Source organism: Macrobrachium nipponense, chromosome 12, assembly GCF_015104395.2.
Source record: "Macrobrachium nipponense isolate FS-2020 chromosome 12, ASM1510439v2, whole genome shotgun sequence".
Taxonomy (NCBI): domain Eukaryota; kingdom Metazoa; phylum Arthropoda; class Malacostraca; order Decapoda; family Palaemonidae; genus Macrobrachium; species Macrobrachium nipponense.
Genome location: NC_087205.1, coordinates 58,120,078 through 58,142,836, shown reverse-complemented (window position 1 = coordinate 58,142,836; position 22,759 = coordinate 58,120,078). Strand labels below are relative to the sequence as shown.

General features: G+C 38.9%; 2 protein-coding genes across 2 annotated transcripts in view; one reads left to right on the top strand and one right to left on the bottom strand.

Annotated features, from left to right (window-relative positions):
* LOC135224546 (uncharacterized) overlaps positions 1–22,759 on the top strand; it is a 387,606-nt gene that overhangs the window by 149,302 nt on the left and 215,545 nt on the right. The window lies entirely within an intron of this gene.
* LOC135224545 (uncharacterized) overlaps positions 1–22,759 on the bottom strand; it is a 202,735-nt gene that overhangs the window by 128,684 nt on the left and 51,292 nt on the right. Inside the window, exons 4-5 of the mRNA XM_064263642.1 lie at positions 16,003–16,174; positions 2,881–3,139 (exon numbers count right to left, since the gene is read on the bottom strand). Coding sequence (XP_064119712.1) covers positions 2,881–3,139; positions 16,003–16,174 — 431 coding nt within the window. The remainder of the gene's footprint in view (positions 1–2,880; positions 3,140–16,002; positions 16,175–22,759) is intronic.

Genomic DNA, 22,759 nt, shown 5'->3' with positions numbered 1-22,759 from the left:
CCGTTAATGAACACTATGCGTTTATACAAAAAAAGACACCACGAAAAGGCTCACACAGGTCGTATGCTTGCGCAGTTCAATGACGTTTGCCTAAGTTGTTTCAGGAACATTGTGAAAAGTAGGCAGAAGCAATCTTCCTTGGAGCGTTATTTTTTAAAGAGGCCTTTAGCATTAGCAGGAGTAAGAAAAAGGAAGAACCAAGTGATAAAAAACAGAAAGTTGTAAGCAAAAAGGAAGAACCAAGTGATAAAAAACGGAAAGTTGAAAGTGGTGATGAAGTTGAAATTCTGTAAAAAAAAAAAAAAAAAAAAAAAAAAAAAAAAAAAAAAAAAAAACAACATAAAAAAAAAAAATAAAAAAAAAAATAAAATAAAAAAATAACGGCAGAAATTAAGGATGTTCTAGCCGCTTTTCATAAAGTGCAATCGTTTGTAGAAAAAAAGACACCCCGAAAAGGCTCACACAGGTCGTATGCTTGCGCAGTTCGATGACGTTTGCCTGAGTCATTTCAGGAACATTGTGAAAAGTAGGCAGAAGCAATCTTCCTTGGATAGTTATTTTTTAAAGAGGCCTTTAGTATTAGCAGGAGTAAGTAAAAAGGAAGAACCAAGTGATACTAAAAAAGAGAAAGTTGAAAGTGGTGATGAAGTAAAAAAAAAAAAAAAAAAAAAAAAAAAAAAGTTTTTATTTTAGTTTTTTGTAAAGTTGAGTGTTACAGTTTTGTTAATGTGTTTCGTAAATTTTAGTTTAGTTTTCCTTAAATTTTTTATATTTTAGTTTGGTTTTCCTTAAATTTTTTATGTTTTTCGTAAAGTTAAGTGTACAGACGTACGTACGTATCTGCTGTTTGTCCTCCTCCTCCTCTGCCACCACTTTCGGAGATAGCCTCACTCGAAAGGTAAGCTTCCACATTTTACGTACAGTATTTCTTGTATACCATGTCACTAATACACTATTTACAGGTTATTTTGCATTTTGTTATTAATTTAGGTATTGAATGGTCCAAATTGTTGTAGTATTTCATTGTTTATAGGTCAATTTAGCTTTATTATGGAATTTACTGGGGTGTTTTTGGAGGGCTAGGAACGGATTAGCCATTTTACATGTAAAATGTAGTCATTTTACATGTAAAATATGGTCCAAGATACGAAAACCTCATGATACGAAGGGCCCCTCGGAACGGATTAATTTCGTATCTCGAGGTACTACTGTGTGTATGTGTGTGTATATATATATATATATATATATATATATATATATATATATATATATATATATATATATATATATAGATAGATATATAGAGATACAGTCAGTCCCTGGGTTACGACGGGTTCGGCTTACGACGTTCCGAGGCTAAGGCGCTTTTCAATTATATTCATCAGAAATTATTTCCTGAGTTACGACTCATGTTCCAGGGTTACGACGCCTACAACGCTGATCTGGCACAAGATATATGACACCAAAAAGGCAAAATAATCAATATTTGAAGGTTTTTTGGATGAAAAATGCAATAAGAATGCAGTTTACATAGTTTTCAATGCACCAAAGCATTAAAAGTAAGTTTTCTTAAGATTTTTTATGATGTTCCAGGCTTACGACAATTTCTGGGTTACAACGTGTCTCAAGAACGGAACCCCAGTCGTAACCCGGGGACTGCCGTGTCTGATGTGTATGTATGTATATATATACGTATATATATATATATATATATATATATATATATATATATATATATATATATATATATATATATATATATATATATATATATATATATATATATATATATATATATATATATCAGAAATTATTTCCAGGTTTACGTTGTATGTTCCAGGGTTATGACGCTTACAACGCTGATCTGGCAGAAGAAATATGACTCCAAAAATGTAAAATAATCATTATTTGAAGGTTTTTTAGATGAAAAAATGCAATAAGAATGCAGATTACATAGTTTGTAATGCACCCAAAGCATTAAAAGTAAGTTTTTCTTAGGATTTTTGACGATGTTCCGGCTGTAGACGATTTTCGGCTTACAACACGTCGCAAGAACGGAACCCCCATCGTCGAACCCGGGGACTGCCTATATATAAATATAATTATAAATATATATATATATATTATATATATATATATATATATATATATATATATATATATATATATATACAATTGTGTGAAGAGTGCTACTATTAAAATAAAAATCTTCCAATCATGCTTGAAGCCTAAAGGTTAACAATTCACATGGTGGTAGAAAAGCTACAAAATAAAAGTTAAAGTGAATGCCTGAAAGAAGTGATTTTTTTCAACAAATTGTGATCTTTGTTTGTTTGCTTCAGGTCTCATTCATCATTGGCTTGCTTTGCTAGGGTTTACGTTTATACCAAAGCAAGTTTGTTCAGGCAACTACAACTGCTACAAGTCCTTAAAGTTCACCCTTACCGGGAAGACTATGTGTGAAAGAGCAAATGGTAAAAACTAAAGGTGACAGACACAGTCAAATAAAATTTTTGAGATACATATGAAATATTAATGAATACAGATCATACATATAACTCTATGAACACTAAACTAAATTTTCCTTTAAATATCAATCTGAACACAACCATACATGGTCTTCCTTAGCAAAGGTGTGACTTATGTCCTGTGTGGTCTTTAAAGCACAAAAAATCAATAAGACATTGTTCAGCTATTTAATATCTATAAGGCAAAGAATACAACCAAACTTCTTCATATCCTTGGGGGATTCTTAAATCACACTCCATAGGAAGATGTGCATATAATGGCATATAAAGTGAAATCACTACAGCACATATGCATTTTACTTACAACCCATCATGACCATGAATATCCTCACAGACAGAAACTAGTGCTCACCTTTATTTTCAGTTAAAGGCTTGCGTCGAGACCCAGTCTTTGCTTCTGCTAGTCTCTGACGAAGCATTTGAAGTTTTTCAACAGACAATTGTTTTAAACCTAACAATCGAGAACGTGGAGGTGGACCAGACCGATGAAGAGAGCCCCCTGGACTTTCATCATCTGGCCATTCTGGAGTGATATGTTCTAAAGGAAACAAATACTGGCTGCTCCTTTGCTCCAACACTAAACGCCACTGACGATCCTCAGGACCACTTATCTGCATAAATATAAAATTTTAACTGTAAAAATAATCAATAGTTTAACAAAAAATAGTTTTTTTTTTCTGTAGAGCATTCATACTTTTTCTAAAACATTCTAGTGTTTGAGTGAAATGTTGCATATGACTATTATTCCTTAGTCTCTATCAAATTTGAACATTTTAATACCAGAAATGTTATTCAACACTGTTATAAACTACCACAAAAGTTAATAACCTGTGTTACTTGCGCCATTTTCAAATACAAAACCTTTTAAATTTAATCTCGTAGTTTTGAGTTATAGGGTACTACTATTATTAACAATAAAATTTTCAAATCACTCTTGTAGTTTTGAGTCATAGGTAATCATTACTATATTATTATTCTAAATTAGTTTAACAAAACAAATGACTAGCTATACATAACAACATTCAGGCCAAGCTAAAAATGAACTAATGGATAACTGAAATTCATGGTAACATGACAAATTTTCTAAGACAATTTGTATTTTTCATAGCTACAAACCTTCGGTCTTAACAATAGGATAATTTCTAGAGCCTAGCTGAATCTGGTTAAAAAGCAGATGAAAGCAAGGAATCTTGTGATATCTGGCAACGCATGCATAGATTGGGTGAGGAATGGTTTAAGATCATTCACCTACGACAACACGTCAGTCTTTTTCAACTCAGGATGACTTAACAAATAGAGGGGCGGCTAGAGGTGGGCAGTATAACGTTAAGACCTCAGGTTTGTAGCTATGAAAAATACGAGACATCCTAGACCGGCTGGGGCCTACCCACCAGTTCAGCTCTCAAAAGAAATGGTTCTTGGAGAGAGACTGAAGCCCGTTGAGAAGCTAGATAAATTGATATCTAACCACTCAGAGCCTGAGTGATGTACAATGATATATGGGATAACCATTGTATAGGGAACCAAAGAGAAACTTTGACTGTCCGATAACAAACCAAGACACCAGGGTTTGTATTACTCCCAACTCCTCCTTGCCAAGGAGTGGAGCATATGCTACCAAATAGCGGGTAAGATATTTGCATATTGCATGACCACACTACCAGTATGACTACCTTACTCACCTGTATCAGACCAGTCCAGCAAATGACGTGTCTATTCCTTAAACTGCCTGAAGGAAGAAGGAAAGGAACAAGAGAAAGAAGGAGACCAGCCAACTCACTCATTCTCTCATCCACACAATCATCTTAGGTAAGATACAAAGGTGCCCTGTTAAGGGCAACTATGAGTTACACAACCTGTTGGGCAGCCACCACAGGACCCAGGAAAAACGTGTCCGTAGATCTGTGGGCACCATCCTTAAGATAAAAGGAGGTGAACGTGGACTGGCGTAACCAAGTACCAGCGCTCAACACTCTATGTACAGCCAAGTTCTTTTTGAAAGTCAGAGAGGGACCAATACCTCTAACGTCATGTGCTCTAGCCTGCACAGACGTGGTGGTGGAATCATCAAGAGTCGAGTATGCCCATTTGATGGCTTCCCATATCCAAAAAGAGATAGTATTCTTAGACACCTTTTTCTTTGTACAGTCTGTGCTAGCAAAAAGTCTGCAGTAGCCTGGTCTAAGGTGCCAAGTCCTTTTAAGATAGCAACCCAGGGCTTGGACAGGGCACAACAAAAGCTCTTGAGCATCACCACCCACAAAGTCAGTCAGTGATGGAATGGAAATCAAAGTGAACCTGTCATCATGCAACGAGGGATTTTGGGTCTTGGTCAGGAATTCCAGGACAAATCGAAGGACATCGACCCCCAACCCCAGGTGTGCTTCACCTCATAGCTCAGACCGTGGAGCTCCCCTACCCTCTTGGAAGATGCCAAAACCAGGAAAACTGTCTTGAGCGTCAGGTTCCTGTCAGATGAGCGACGCAAGGGCTCATATGGACTCTTAGTGAAGCTCTTAAGAACCAAGGAAATATCCCACGTTGGAGACTTGAGCTGTCTAGGAGAACTTGACCGCTCGAGATTCGAGGCAGAGGACTAAGCAACTCCTGCAGAATGCACACCACTAACACTGCCCGAAACCACAGCACTCTCGGGAACACGTCCGTGTTGCTCCTCCCTCAAAGGCAAAGGAAGTGTAAAGTCCATAGTCTTCCAACGGTCGATACGCCGATGAGGGGGAAGAGGAAGAGGAAGACAGCACTCGTTTCTCATGCAAACTCTTCTCATGAGGCGGGGACGAAGCAACACGTTTCCTATCAGTCCTCCCAACCGATAAGGCAGCCAACTTCACAACCAATACTAAGTCCAACCTCTGAAACACTGCCTGGCATATAAGCGAACTGGGCAGCAGTGATGACGTCACGGCTGAGCAAGGTGGGGCAGAGAAGACGACTGGGAGATGTCATTGATGTGAGTGACGTCTTAGGCAGCGGTGACATCACAGCTTTCCCTCAGTGCGAGGGTGAAAGAGACGCCACTTCTTCCCAGCTGGTTCCCATTATATGGGGTCGCAGTTTTGGATAAGCCGTTTCTTTAAATATAAAATCAAGTTATTTTCATCAGAATACCTCACTTAAGGAACTGGCATAACTGTCTCTTTTAATTAAATGAAGGACAGTCATTTATAATGTGATTCATCATTAAACTTATTTAACACTAATTAAAAACACTTGGACCTGTTTCCTCTGCAGTCTAATACACAGTTTCATTAAAATTATGGTCCTCATATGAAGGTGACTTGAAGGCTTGCCATTTCTTAATGGTCATCAGATTACTACTTCAGTTACTCCAGCTAACTGCCTTTTATTTCCAAGGTAAAAATGAATCACTTGCTTTAAATTTCCATGTGTCATTTATAACTTGCTTAAAATTTCCATGTGTGTCATTTACAACTAAGTAAAAATGTAACTCCACATCCTCTTTAGTTGCCCTAGATGTTCTGTTGTTTTCATATATCCACAAAACTGCTGATAAACAAATTCACCAACGTTTACATGAATACAAATGGCCCAACCACTCCTGCATGGCTTGTACCAGATGGTGAAAGGATGTCACCTGCTTTGTGAAGATAAAGGATAAAACACTACGGGAATCAGAAAAAAACCAGGACCCAAAACATAATGCATTATAAATGTATTTGACAACTTCTAGCACCACATATATTTCTGCTGTGTAGAAGGAACAAGAAAGCAGTTTTCCCCATCTCAGCTATAACAGGACAATAAACTCCATCATTTGAGTTAGATCCATCATATTATATTTTGCCCTTGACGCTGATTAATGTTTAAGAAATCCTCTTTTACTTCACCCAGATATTGTTTCTTCCCTCTACCAATTTAGGCATATTTCAACAAGTGACTATGGTAAGTCATCTGTGCAATTGGTAATGTCAGAATACTTATCCCTCTAATTACCCTTTTGAAAGGCATAACTCCAAAGGTTTAGGCAGACAAGGTCTATTTGCTGCACGATCGACTGGCATTTTAACAAGTTTATAATTAGGTTTACTTTTGGGAGGTGAGGTTTTGATGTACCTTAGGCTTGATTCCTCTCTCCAATCCTGAGCCCATATACATACCTGCCAATAAAGATGTTCCTTGGACACCTGCACATATCTACAGCCCCAAGTTACAGACAGGCTGTACATGAATAATTTTGGCATGGATAACCTATTAACTTGACCAGACAACAATTCTATTTAGTTTAGGCAGAGTTTTCCAATATGACAAACATTTAAGTAATTTGTATTTTTCCTAACATACAAACCTGAGGTCTTTACATATGGGATTAACTTTCAGTGAGCTGGTAATCCGGCCATTAAACTTTTTGCAAGGTGGTTATGTTAACACTTACTGAAGGTAGGAGCAGAAGCACCGCCCACCTAATCTGAGTTTGCTCAAATCTATGCAGTTTACTTTTTGCCCCGGGTAAGGGAATGAGGGGTGGAAGAGGTGGACCCTTTATGTAAACACCTCTGGTTTGTATGTTAATTAAGGGAGACTTACTTTTGGAGGGAGGATACTTAGTAAATCTCTTAACCCTTACATGCCGAAGCAGTATTTTAAAAATCTTCTCCCGTATGCCAGCAGCGTTCGCGAGTGAGCGCCGAAGCGGAAAAAATGTTTTTTTTTTAAATCACAGCACGCTTAGTTTTCAAGATTAAGAGTTCATTTTGGGCTCCTTTTTTTGTCATTGCCTGAAGTTTAGTATGCAACCATCAGAAAAGAAAAAAAAATCATTATCATATATAAATATTGGGATATATGACAGCGCGAAATTTTTTTTTCATAATTGTATACAAATCGCGCTGTGAGCAAAACGGTTAAAGCTAACAAGTTAATTTTTTTCATCGTATTGTACACTAAATTGTGATAATTTTGGTATATAACACATTGTAAAACGATCAAGGCAACACAGAGAAAATATTATCACAAAAGATGCATGAATTCGTAACGCGCGGACCTAAAAAAAAGCAGTTTTCAAAAATTCACCATAAATCGAAATATTGTGTTAGAGACTTCTCGTTTGTTGCAAAATGAAGGTAATTGATTGAATATTACTAGACTGTAAGTGTTATAGCTTACAATTGCAGTTTTCAACCATTTCGGTCAAGTTAAAGTTGACCAAAGGACGAATTTTTTCTATTTATCGTTATTTAATGAAAATATTCCAAAACTTATAAAAGCTACAACCATGGGTTGTTTTTTGTTGTATTCTACATGAAATTACGCACATTTTCATATATAAAACTTTATGTAACGGCTAATTTAAAATGATGCAAACATTACGACAATCGGACAAAAAAATGTCTGATTTTTTTCGGAAGAGTTACCACGCGGACGTAAGGAAAATGCTTTTTTTTCATAAATTCATCATAAATCGAAATATTGTGCTACAGACTTCCAATTTGTTGCAAAATAAAGGTAAATGATTGAATATTACCAGAATGTAAGAGTTTTAGCTTACAATTACGTTTTTTTACCGTTTTGGTCGAGTCAAATTTGACCAAAGGTTGATATTTTGGCACTTATTGTTATTTATATGAAAATATTTCAAAACTGATAAAAGCTACAACCATGGGTTGTTTTTAGTTTTATTCTACATGAAATTGCACACATTTTCATATATAAAACTTTATGTAAAGGCTAATTTAAAATGGTGCAAACATTACGACAATCGGACGAAAAAATTTCTGATTTTTTCGGAAGAGTTACCGCGCAGACGTAAGGAAAAAGTTTTTTTCATAAATTCACCATAAATCGAAATATTGTGCTAGAGACTTCCAATTTGTTGCAAAATGAAGGTAAATGATTGAATATTACTAGAATATAAGAATTTAAGCTTACAATTGCGTTTTTTTACCATTACGGTAGAGTCAAAGTTGACCGAAGGTTGAAATTTTGGCACTAATTGTTATTTATATGAAAATATTTCAAAACTGATAAAAGCTATAACCATGAGTTGTTTTTTGTTGTATTCTACATGAAATTGCGCACATTTTCATATATAATACTCCATGTAACGGCTAATACAAAATGCTGCAAAAATTATGTCAAAGTGACAATATAATTTCTGAGATGTGTCGCTGATGCTTTTTAGTGCAAGAAGAAAGAAATTTGCGCTTGCGCGCCTGGGTAACGATTGTAAACAAAACAACGCCTTGATCCGTGAGCTCCCAGCATCCCCCAAGGTGCGTGATTCAAAATTTTTTGCCTAGTAGGCCTATAAGTATTTTTCCGCGAATTTTAAAAAAACTTTCATATCGATGTACCATACGTCCAATCGGCACCCGACAGACAATTTTTATCGACGTTTAATACGTCCAATCAGCGTTAAAGGGTTAACAGACTGGTAGTTTGGCTCACTTGGGTACACTCTTTCTGGTCATGAGAGAGCAAAGGCAGGCAATCATACCTCTGATCTATTGAATAATGGGATGTTCAAACATCAGATTTCTGTACATTTTGAATTAAGGGAAAGTAATATGTATCCCTGATTCAAAAAGGTTTGGATGAACCCACAGTGTCGGAGACTATAAAGCTACGAATAACCAACTGGCTTCCTCATGGTCAGTCCCTCTCTCTCCTTGCTAGAGAGGGAATGATTTGCATCTACTATTCCACATAAAACTGGATATAGATAGGATACTCAGTCATCTAGATCACCTGCATGCACACCAGTCCAGCAAGTGACAGCTTGTTCACTGTTCTTCTGTTCACTGGAAGAGGAAGGAAGATAGGAGTAAGGGAATCCTAGTACTTGACTGACAGCTTCTTCCTGAATGCAATGGACAGAACGATGACCCTGGCCTCTCTCGAGGCCAGGGTCATCGTCATCTTGCCCAAAAAGTACTGATATCCACCAGGAAGTTGCAGGGTACGCTTGTTTAATCATCTCCCTAGTCAGAGAAATGGCCATTGGACGTAATTTCTCAGGCAACTCAAAGCTAACGAACGAGTCACTAGCATTGGGTTGAAAGACTAGTTTATGGAGGGAACATAAGTGTCATATTGTCACTCGTGCCACAGGACCATAGAAGAAGAATGATCCATCTCACTGATCACCTTCAAAACATGTAGAACAAGTAGACAGATCAGAACAGAGCCAACTTTAGGAAGTTGAAAAAAGGATTACGATACAGCTTCTTTAGAAGTTGAATGAATTCCAGAAGTCCAGGTGCCTAGATCAACTGTCCTTATTTCCTGACTTCATCTTGCTTGTGATGTCTGGTTGGCCACTGTGCTGAATATACTTCTGTCTGCTCATGTACTTGCACTGCCATAGAGTAGATGAAAGGGTACTAGGCCGTTTTGATAACCATGGTGCTACTGTGATGTTGCTATCACACTGAGGAATGTCTATCTTGGATTTTGAGACTTGAAAGACTACAAACTGTTTTAGTTCTGAAAGACTAACAAGAATTGTGTTTAAGTTCAAAGAAAGGAAGTGTAGGAGTTTGCTACTTTGGTCAATGTTCCGAAGAACCCAAATCCTCTGGATGGATTGACCAAATCTGGGCTATAACCTTCAGAGAGGGCAGGGATGATAAGGCATCCTTCATTTCACGCTCCTGGATAGCTAAATACATTAAAAGAGATTAATCCTTTGTTAAAAGAAACTGGAACAAAAATCCATATGACTGTCATTGGGAAAAGTGTGACAATCTTGGAGGGCCTGAAGTCCTTTCTTGGATGGCCTGAAGTCCTTTCTCAGGAGTAAAAAGACATCATAGCTGAGGCAGTCAGTAGACCAAGAAAATCTTTATGTATATTGGCTCTTGAACTAGAAACAAAAAGGGGAAAGAAGAGAAGTTATAGTGCTCTATATTGTGATTTGAAAAAATCTGGTATCAAGCCATTTCATGTTATCAGCAAGCCCAACATCGCTCAGCAACAGAGAGAGACCGTGCATGGTTTTGTAGTTCATTTTTTCAAGATTGGGATGAAGCTGACTTTCTCCATGTTGTCACATCAGATGAGTTCTTCATTTACACAATCAGGAAGCCAAATCATAAAAATGACATCATTTTGGCTGCAAAGTTGGACAATATCAGCGATGACGTGCACTATCGCCAAGTTGTGAAATTTCCTGAATGTTTGGGACTTTGTCTGTTTCACAGCCAAACAGTTAATGTGGATCATCAAAGAAAAAGGACAGTCATGGAATAGCAAATACTCAAAGATCCTGAAAATGTGTTATCTGTTGAAGAAGTCACATTTTTGCATGATAAGGCACCATGTTTCAAGGCTCTTCAGACACAGGAGCTGCTTCGAAACAGTGGTATTGATTTCTTCTCGTCAAGTGAATTTCCAGGTGGCTCCCCTGACCTTAATGAGTGTGAAAACACTGGTAGTATCTTAAAGGATTATATTGAAATGCAGATCGTGTTGAACCGCGCACAGTGAACTATGATGGTATACCAAGCCTTGACGACCTGCGAAGAGAGGTGACTGAAGTGCTCATGTAAATGGAGTTGGAGTTTCAGCTTTTTTGCAATTTGCTGAAATCATACCCCTCAACAATGCAGGCTGTTGTACAGGCAGATAGAGGCCACACAAAATATTAAATTCTCAGAGAGAAACTTAAATAAATACAGGCGGCCCTCGGTTAGCGGCAGGGGTTCCATTCCTGGCCGCCGACGGCAAGCGATTTTCGACGCCGAGCGATTTTAAAGCCTACGGCCACCGCACACCTTCTTTCGAAACTCTAGACCAGTCAAAGGCGCCGTAATCCCACAACGGGGCAATGAGTAAAATTATATTTATGCAGTATAGTACTATAGAATTTACTGTACAGTACTTTTGGGTGTCTAGAGTATGTAAAGATATAATAAAGTTTATACAGTGTACAGGTAGCTGTAGTGTTCAGGTTACGAACATTAGTCTTACGATAGTCCGATTTTATGAGAGATCAAATTACAATGGCCTAACTTTACCCATCTTCTAGTTACATAAGTTCAATAACAGCAAAAGAGAATGATGAAAGTATGGTTTTAACGTTATACTCGTTGCGTGAACGTGTACAGCCATGAACAACCGAACGAGAAACGACTTTTTTTTTCTAAGTACAACCTAACTGGATAACATCCGTTTGGCTTGTATTTCAATCATCATACAACAGTACAGCATTACCGTAGTTGTTATAAATGGCGTTATGTATAGAATAGAACTGAGATATCTTAATGTAATAACTTTATTCGCTATAGATCAGAGATCAAATTAGATTAAAGATCAATCGGGAAATATACTGTTAAATTTAAACCTAGTTATAACGGAAGCTGAGAAAACTGTTCAAGCTGCTAATGACTATTATCGTACATCGGCAACAAGGATAAATTGCAGTAAACGTATGCCATCAAACACAACTGTAGATAAAATTGGGATAAAATAATTTTAATCAAAACTACTGTGTTTGAAAGAATACATTTTACTGTTGGTTTCACGCCGATATAAGATAAATAACGTAAAGTTCGTATTACGATGATATAAAGGATTATTGCAAACGGAATCACGTAATTTTTTACGCAATAAACATGCCGCCAACGTAATCTGTTAACGAAAAAAAAAAGTAGTTCACATTCACAACGTGACATATTCAATAAATATTTCCACCTAAAAACACGCTGTATAAGGAAAAATAACTTTGTCTCATATAAGTCAAGTATCTAGATATTTGTTTATGCTAACTAGAAGCAAGAGCATTCGCTCAGAATTGCGTTATGGAGAAACAAACTCTTATTCATCAGCTGATTTTAAACCACAACATTGGCCGCTCCGCGGAATACAGGCTTAAATTTGCCGTAGTATTTTAAAATACAATAATATGAGAATACATACAATATTCTTGGATAAAAACAGTTATGGCTAAAGCCATCAGCAGAAAAGTGGCGTACCGTTCTAATAAATTGAGTGGCCCTACGATTTCGAAATGCGCAGTGCTAACCAGAAAGACAGTGTACAATCACACCATATGATTTCGAAATGCACAGTGCTAACCAGAAAGAGTGTACAATTACACCATACGATTTCGAAATGCACATTGCTAACCATAAAGGCAGTGTACAATCACACCATACGATTTCAAAATGCATAGTGCTAACCAGAAAGACAGTGTACAATCACACCATATGATTTCGAAATGCACAGTGCTAACCAGAAAGAGTGTACAATCACACCATACGATTTCAAAATGCACATTGCTAACCAGAAAGGCAGTGTACAATCACACCATACGATTTCGAAATGCACATTGCTAACCAGAAAGACAGTGTACAATCACACCATACGATTTTGAAATGCATAGTGCTAACAGAGAGAAACAGTGTACAAACACCTACATTTTCAAATCATATGCTAACAGAGACAGTGTACAATCACACCAAACGATTCAAAATGCGTAGTGCTAACCCAGGAAAAAGGACAGTGTACAGTTGTAACCAGAAAGACAGGTAACCATCACACATCGAAATTTCGAAATGCACATTGTAAAACAGAAAGGCAGAGTGTACAATCACACCATACGATTTCGAAATGCACATTGCTAACCAGAAAGGCAGTGTACAATCACACCATACAATTTCGAAATGCGTAGTGCTAACCAGAAAGACAGTGTACAATAACACCTTACGATTTCAAAATGCGTAGTGCTAACCAGAAAGACAGTGTACAATCACACCATATGATTTCGAAATGTGTATTGCTAACCAGAAAGACAGTGTACAATCACACCATACGATTTCAAAATGCGTATTGCTAACCAGAAAGACAGTGTACAATCACACCATACAATTTTGAAAAATACAGTGCTAACCAGCCAGACAGAAAGAGTGCGATTGCAGAAATCGTTAATAAATTATTGCTGTTAGACAGTTTCGCGGCCGAATTCGATAACGAGCAGGTGAGAGAATAATTCGAGTCGGCGGTAGTAGTAACAAAATATTGGAAAAATCCGTTCGAGACAAAGACTAGTGGGGGAGAATTCAAAATCGACGGTTGCAGCGCCAAATTCAAACAACGGTGGTGCCGTGATGCTGGCACCTGAACACCGTTCGTGACCCCCTGAGTAACCGACTCATGTAGCAGACCAAGTATAGGAGCAACGAACGTGTTTTGAACGGAGAGATGGCGAGCAGTCCAACCCCACCAGGAAGGACGGAAGGTGGCATGGAGGTAATGCCGGGAAGGTACCCCACGCTAGCCCCAGTGCCGTGCGGGACTGTTAGGCAGTTCCTGAGAACAAGGGACGCCTTGTTTTCTTGTTGTGAGGGAAGGGATGCAAATCCTCACCCTTGAGGAGTACGGGAGTAGAGAACAACCTGTCCACCCAAGAGTCGAAAAAGCTGGGAATGAGAGAGGTCGACCAGAGCCTCTCCCCCGTGACCCCGTGGGAAAGGGGAAGTCCACTCCTACTTCTGATCGCGACCTATTGAAGAGTAGATGGATGGTATTAAAAAGGTAAATAGTGCAGAAGTCCCCTTACCAACCTTGACCCGTGAAGGAAGTCACGATACCTGCCTAAGGTATGGATAGGATGACGCGATGTTAGAATAAGGAATAGCCGATAGATGTCAGATGACAGCCAGCAACCAGTAAGAGAATCCAGGCGTGATGTCAAGAAGATACAAGCAAACTAATAGCGTCATTAGTGATCGCCAGCACCACTGCTGGCACTAACAGACCTGCTGACCTGTGTGCAAATTGCATAGAAGACGGGAACATCTCAACTGTATGGCGGAGAGAGAGGGACAGTACAGGATAGTGTCTTGGGACACTATGGGGATGTGATGAGAGGATACCCTTCACACCCCCGGAGGTGGGAGACCCTGCCCCCCCCAAGAAGCCGTCGTGATTGCTAAAAATTGTAATACGTATTAGTATTAGTTTGACTGCACAATGAACGAGTTGTGTAGCCTTTGGTAGCGTAATCAATAGCATGTTATGTTAGGGGAATGCAGATAGGGAATTTGTAGAAAGTTATAGTTGAAAGTATCACAAACGACAATGCATTCCTTTTTATCCCCATCGAAGAATTGTAATTAAGATTTAAAGACAGAATCATTAACGTAAGTTCATTAAAGAATTTGTTTGAGTAAAGTAACGAGACTGATATTTGTTGAAAGAGTAGTCAGATTTTCATTGGGAAAGAAAAGTAATTTTTAAATTTGATAACGAAGTGAGAACAAATTGTATTTTATCCCTGAAACAAAAATGTCCTTAAGAATATTAATTTCTCAACAAGATCGTAGGATTGAGCAACTTTGACGTAGTGGGGATTGATCATATATATATATATATATAAAAAAAAAGCAATAAGAGTAGCTGACGCTCTTCCCAAAAGTATACTGTAAAGCACGAGCCAAAGAGAGAGGAACTGCGACGCATACAGTTAAATGTTTCAGTTACACCTGTGGGTGAGTTGCACAGAAAACAGAGGCAAGTGAGTCAGCTATTGTATGAACGTGTTGAGTGAGTGCCCTGGGAGGTGCATGTGTTGAGTGTGTGTGGGTTTGCTAGTGTGTAAGGGAGTTGACTGACAAGTCACAGTTTTCTGAACATGCAAGTGATAAATTCTTCTTTAAAAAAAAGAGTAACTCGTTGTGCCACCGTTCCTCCCACTTCAATAAAGCAAACCATCCACATAATTTGTAAGTGTATGTAGGTGCCTTTAGAAGCATACCAGCTCGAGTCATGAGCAATGTGTCCGTCACAAAGTGAACAGAGAATAACCAAAACATGCTTCACTTTTGTTTCATGTCAGTTATTACTGAGAAATTGATGTCTAATTTTTTAAACATTTTGTTACAGTTCCAAGCATATAATGAGTGAGTCTATGTATTCATAATTGTATTATTTTTTATTGCATTATTATTGTTTATTGCATTATTATTTTTATTCCATTTCAAGTCATATTAAATGCACGTTATTGCAATGCATCTAATTTTTGTTAATTTCTATTGATGTCGATTATACTATATCCAAAATTTCATATCATTATTAATGCTGTTTATGCTTTTTCAGAAATTTGTGATTTTCCATCGATGATGTGGGAAAGTGAGATTATTTTGGGGGGGATTGTTTTTTGTGTGTAATCTTAAAAAATTATTCCTAAAATTTGCTGCTGCTAATCACTGTTACAGTCATCAGCTGGCAGAAATAACTGAACTTTGTGCTACGTTGGTTCATCTCTATCCCAAAAGTGGGTGCGGTTAGCCACCTAGCCAAAACAAAAGTAGCGCTACTGTGAATTTCAAAACTCTAACTGCCAAAGTAAGTAAAACTACTAGCTATGTAATTACTTGGTAAGTTACTTATATAAAACAAAAGTTTTAAAGATGCAAACAAAAACTGAATGAAATAGTAACAGGAAATATGATCAGCTTCTATATTAAAATTAGTATAACAATAGTATACATACCAGCAAGTAAATTGTATCTAAAGAATTGTCTCGGCATAAGTGAAGCTCCTTAACAGGGACTGTAATGTAAGTGCCACCCACTTCTTTACCAGTACTAAGCTCAATGAATGACAATTCTCCCAACTCTGTCCCAATAATCGCCAATGATGCATCTCCTACCAATGTCTGCCACCTTTACAAGAAAAAAAAAGAAGTTTAATAAAACCACTGACACACACACACACACACACACACACACACAAAACACGGTTATTTTAAGATTTTGAAACCTTAAGAAGCCCTGAAAAGCCAAAAAACCTATTTTTAACTAGTCTTTAAAAATATTTTTTTCAATGATTAACAAGCTTGATATAACTTTATACTAACACAGCTTTGTCCATAAAATTTTCTGTCACATGAAAGTCATGCTGAAGAAATTAAAATTTGAAAGTTAAAGTTTGAAGTTAATGTAAAAAATCCCTAGCAGATCCTATTTAAATATTTTCTAATCCAGAAACCATCAATAATCAGACATAAATAATACTTAAGAGTAACTTTTATTTTTCCCAAATATACAATCAAAGCCTTGTACACATGCATATCCATCACTGTGAGCTAGGATGGTCATTGAAATCTGTAACAAGGTAGTTAACAGAAGGGATTTATGGGGGTGATGGGGGAATACTTTTCCCTCATCTTCTATCCCTAGTCACTTTTTTCTTTAGCTGCTGAGACAAAACAGGCTAACTGTGATGGGTTTAATCTTCAAGAGGCTCTGGTCTGTACACCTAAGAAAAATACAAATTAGTTAAAAAACTTCTTACTTGATCCTACATAAAAACAAACCATCATCTTTCATATAGGAGATTGATAGCTTAGGTGGGAGATTGCCTTTGACAACTAACTGGAGTTGAATCCCACCTGGAAATATCACATTCCCAGTCAGGAACGTGAGCAGAGGATGCAAAAACTCCTTTAACCTCCTAACCAATCTGGCATAAAGGTCTTCAGAGCAGTATGGCCCTGAGCCCAAGTGAATCTATTTAAGAGAGGAAAAACATTAGGTAACCATGAAAACCCCCTTATGGGAATTAAAGTCAAAAGGCAACTAATTCTGGGTATTATTACCGTATATTTCGGCGTATAAGTCGACCGGAAGATAAGTCGACCCCCCTATTCTGAGTAAATTTTTATGATTTTAACTAATATTGGGTATATTAGTCGACCTATAAAATGTGAGGCCAACCACACGCTCAATATAAGCAGCAGGGTAAAACGTATCATATAAAATAACCTGAATGTTATTACGGTACATATGTTGCTCTACTTACCATATGAAATACAAGTAATATACTCGGTATATTAACAAATCCGTGTAACATATAAAAGATGTATACCTGCAAATATGATTAGAAATGACGAAACGAAAGATACGTTACTCGAGTGTAATGTAAACAAACAAAAGCGCTAACTAACGCTGCATAAACGCCTAAGTATATAGTATGTACAAACTGCCACTCAAGTTAATGCTTGATGAATTTTTTAATTCAAGTGACGATGACTCAAGTAATTTTGAAGGATTTTAAATACATATTTACCATTAAATACAATTTTTTTTTATTTTTTTTATGTGATAAATAAAGATGTCATACCATAAATGTTTTTGAACAATACCCCGGTAAATACAAAACTGTCAGAGTGAACGCATCCTTCTCAACTACGGTACTACAAATGACTACGCAATGTTTACACTTGCTGTACGATTGTGATTTCTTCAAGTTACTTTGATTTTTTTCATTTTATGTAAGGTAATGGATGTTCTAATGTATTATTATTGTCGTATTACAGTGTGAAATGTTTTTTAATACTAGTATTTACATACATAGTTACCCTCCAACAAGGCTGTCTTCTTATTAGCCAACTGTAAAGCCTGATTTCTGTACCAATATGCCAAAATAATAAAGATTCACTTTTTGTTACCGTTAGATAAGTCGACCCCCTAATTTTGGCATGATTTTTTTGGGCTAAAGGGTCGACTTATACGCCGAAATATACGGTATGTACCTGGTCCCAAAAATAGTTCTACGTATGCCCCCCACCCTCTTCTAGTTAAAAGGGGAAATGGAGGGAGACAAATCTTACATGCTATGCTAAGACTGCATGCTGGAAGTAAGGGTACCTGTATATAGTCTGACCTAACTGATACCTCGGCATAGGTGCTGTTTCAGAATGGAGTAACAGAAGTAAGACCATTTGTACCCCCAGGGCTTACACTAAGCAAGAACAGTTAGGAGAGATACCTGTCTCTCAGACAGAGCTGGGTGTCTACAAAACTTGTTGAGCAACAACTGAATGTCCCAAGATGATGTATCTAGGGACCTGGTGGTGATGTCATTCTAGCAGAAAGAAGAAAGTGGATGTACACAATACAGACACCTACTTTTGCTGCCACACCAAAAAGTTCTTCTCAAAAGGATTAGAATAGTCAGTCCTAAGCGCTGACTTCCAGTGTCCTGACTTAAGTGAAGTGGGTGATGTCCTTCTCAGAAGAGTCATATGCTCCTCTGGTACCTCACAAAGCCATACAAGGAAGGGGTGCTCTTGAACACCTTCTTATGTCTACCTGTAACAAAGAATGTCACTGAAACTCTGAAATAAGAGAGCAATTCCTCTCAGGAAGTATCTAACAATTCACATCACACATGCGAAGCACCTTGTCCGGGCAACCAACAAAAAAAAGGCTTGAAGATTCACAACTCCTTGCTGCTCTTTCACAAGGATTTGCTGGCCAAAAAGACCATCCTGAGAGAAAGCTCTTGGATGAAATTTCACCCCTGGGGTCATAAGGTGCTTGGGCCAGGCTGCAAAGGTTGGATTTACTTCCTTATCAAGAAAAAATGCTATTGACATAAGAAAAACCAAATCCTGTATGACTTGTCATGTACGAATAATTCCTATAAGTTGGGATACCCAGGGTCTTAAATCAGACACCTGGCTTACCTCTGTGCAAAATCCTCACATCACAGTCTGACAGGAGTTTTTCTCAGCAAAGTCCATGACCTGTGGAACCAGCAATGCAAACAGATAGATACCTCTAGCCTTGAGAGTCAGCACCATTTGATGTCACTCGACTATCAGTCAAGAGTAGCCAGTCATTTTGAAAATACAGGTGATCAACTCTGTTGATCATCTGACAAAGAAAACAGGTTAAATGGTGGGAAATGTAATATTCCACATCATCCCAATGTCTATGGAATACAGTGGTCCCCCTGTATTCACGGGGGATACATACCAGAGCCCCCGTGAATAGTTAGAACCCGTGAATAGTTGGAACCCCTATAAAAACACTGAAAACAGCCTATTTTGTTAGATAAAACTCAAGAAAAACCCACTAAAAATTTTCATAGTACTTGGCTTTTTTAAATAGTTTTATCAAAAAATGATATTGTTATGATACAATAAAGTTTTATACATACTTACCAGGCAGATATATACTTAGCTATTAGACTCCGTCGCCCGACAGAATTTCGAATTTCGCGCACACGCTACAGGTAGGTCAGGTGATCTACCGCTCTGCCGCTGGGTGGCAGGAATAGGAACCATTCCCGTTTTTTATCAGATTTTCTCTATACCATCTGTCTCCTGAGGGGAGGATGGGTGGGCAATTAATTGTATATATCTGCCAGGTAAGTATGTATAAAACTTTATTGTATCATAACAATATCATTTTTATACATTCAACTTACCTGTCAGATATATACTTAGCTGATTCACACCATTGGAAGAGGGTAAAAGACAGCTAATAACTGATTTAAACAGAAATCACAACATTTGTTGTAGGTAAAAAATAATTAAAACCTTGGTTCCTATCTGTTTAGACTGAAGACTTCATGGTTAATGCCCAGGAGTCTGCTTAGTCTCAAGAGCCTCAGCGAGATATTGATCTATTGCTAAGAGTTCTTGTAGGTCTGCCAAAGGGGTCTTATCCACTTACTTGGCCGATCCTAGAAGGGCTATGTCAAAGGGTTTCGATCCACTTATATGACAAGAACCTTTTTCAAGGAGCACAATACCGATCCCGATCACCTTAACCTAACTCCATGTTAGTTCTAAGATTGCAAGGAGTTATCCCCGAACCCCTTGCAAACGACCAATAACTCAATCACAAATACATTACACTTAACTTTTACAAAAGATAAAAACAAAAAATAATTTTCTGGGCTCAGTTCGTGTCGCTGCGCGAAATATCCTTTAATCCATTATTACTAAGGTAAATGTACTAACACATACCAGAGAATAAATAAACTAAAGAAAAGGTCAGTACTACTGACTCGCTCACCCTCCAAGAGGGTGTCGGTATGAACACTATGGCGAGTGAGACCACTACCACGAACTGCTTGCCAATAGAAATCTCCCACTACAAAATCCCCACTAGAGGGGAGCCGACCCACAGAGTGGGCAGCAACTACTACTACTCCATCCCATGCTGCCGACTGCTGCGCCTCTGGTGGTCATCCTTTTCAGTTAGTGCACCGCGTATACACGTGCCCTTTTTTGCTCTGTGTTTTTTGTGCCCCTATCTTGGATTTATTCGTCATGGAGCGTACAGCCATCGCAGCAGCTAAGTTAAGTAATCAGTTGTTATTGCTATTTGGTTTTTTTTCCGCCCTTGAGTCAGTATTTTGTCGTTTTTTAGGTATAAATAACGGGCTCTAGGTCGGAAGCATGGCAGCATGGTTCTGCCTCGTGGCGGGTTCGTTCTTGGTCTTCCGTACCCAGAACCTTCCCTTATTTCATTATGCTCTATTATTAGTTATCTATTTTATGTTAGGGTCCAGCCTACTGGGTTTATGTCATGCATGCATGTCTTCTTCACCTTGCGTAGGCATCTTCCATCCAGACCCTAGCCACAGCTCTTAGTATGCGGCCCCGCTAGCTTGAGTGGTAGACTTTCTTTCGAGTTAGTCGTACACTCCTGGATTTTTTCTCCTACTGATTTATTTTCTTTCTTTACGTTAAGTGATTTTGATTATTTATGTTTAGGTTAGCCTACGGCGTCTGGCTTCACGTAGCCTAGGTTATGTTTTATTGGTATCCACCACTATTGCTTCCGCTCTTCAGTTCGGTTGCTTCTCTATAGCATCTCTCTGATTAGTTGGTTGCTTTATCCTAGGCTGTATTGTGTCATTGTATTACATGTTACCGCTCCGTGGTCACTACGTGATCACGGAGCAGCCAGACGCCTGTCCAGTCACCTTTCCCTCCTCCCGCTCTTCCATAGGGCCGGGGGGGAGGGTTGGTCTGTCCACGCTCGCTCCACATACCCGTGCCTGCCTCCCTCTCTCCCTAGGCGGAGGGAGTAAGGGGGGCTGGACAGACCCAGACTGGACTCGACCGCTCTCTGGCTTCACGGCACGCTCGGATGCACTAAGGGGGGGGGGGACTGGCCTTCCCCCCCTCCGTCGTTACTCCGTCGCTCTGTTGCTAGCTCGAGTCCTGTTTCGCCCTCTCGCCCTTTCGCCCAGCTACTGTGCTCTTTACTTACGGAGCTCCGGCATCCACATGGAAAGGTGCTAGTTCACCCTGACGGGCGGACTGCGGCATACAGTTGGTCTTTACTAACCACCCGTCGCGCTGATATCGCGACACGAACTCCGCCGCGCACGACTTAGTCCGGTACGTTCTATGGCTATAGGTTTAAGTATTGGTATTTAATTTAAACTATAGTAAGTTTAATTTAAGCTACCTTAAGCCAAATCCCTCCGTTGCCTGCTCACACGGATCTCTCCGGGGTTCTAGCCTATTCAGGCGTAAGGGAGGGGTTATGCCCAAAATTTTTTCGCGCTCCGGCATGCAGCGGAGTTCTTTTAACCTCTAGCCTGTAAGTGATATCTTTTAGGATGCTCATGTATCTTTTCACTTACAGACCACCAACTGTGAGCATCCGGATGCAATGCCATGCTCCAGGACCCCTGTGGGCATGAAGTCTGCAGATCCCATGCTCCATGCGCGACTCCGCATGGGAACCTTCAAGTCTGGTTTCACGAGACCTGCACTATTTGCTACGAATCTGGTGAGCCAGCTCTTAGACGGGGTAAGTATTCCCAACTCCGTTCGCTAATCCCTACAAGGTTATAGTTCTTAATTTAATTTTAATCTCTTATTTTACACTTAAGCTTGTTTTATATGGGATCTCGCATCCTCTATAATTTTAGTTTAACCTATTACTTAAGTTTTAATTTAAGTTTAAACTTAAAAAACTAACAAATACCCTCTCTTCCAGGCTCCCGCTGTTAGAGACACCGCCCTGGCAACCCTGCGGGCTTGGGTTCGGCGGTTTTGTTCAAGAACGCCGCCAAGGGACAGCCCTACATCCTTGAGAAGAGGTTGGCGGTCCTGATCTTCCCCGGCGGCAAGTCAACGGGTTACGTCGACCCAGCAGAGGCAGCCCCGACTATAGCGGCAATTCAGCAGCAGCTCGCGCTTCGTTGACTGAACCAGGCCAGGACATCTCGTCGGAAGTCGCGACACTGGATCTAAATATTGAACCAATGGTAGGTGTTGACGACCTGTTGGTCGAGGTGAGTACGTTGGACGCCCAAGGGCTTCCCTTGGGCGCCACTGGGTCTTCTACTCCTGCAAACTCTCCAGCTTCCTTCCAAGGCTTTACAGGAGCTGAGCTCCTTTATACTTCTCCTGATTGCTTCCGTAAGACCTAAGGTCAAAGGACAGACGGTTGTGAAAACCCTGAGTAAGACGTCGTCGTCGTCTAAAAAGA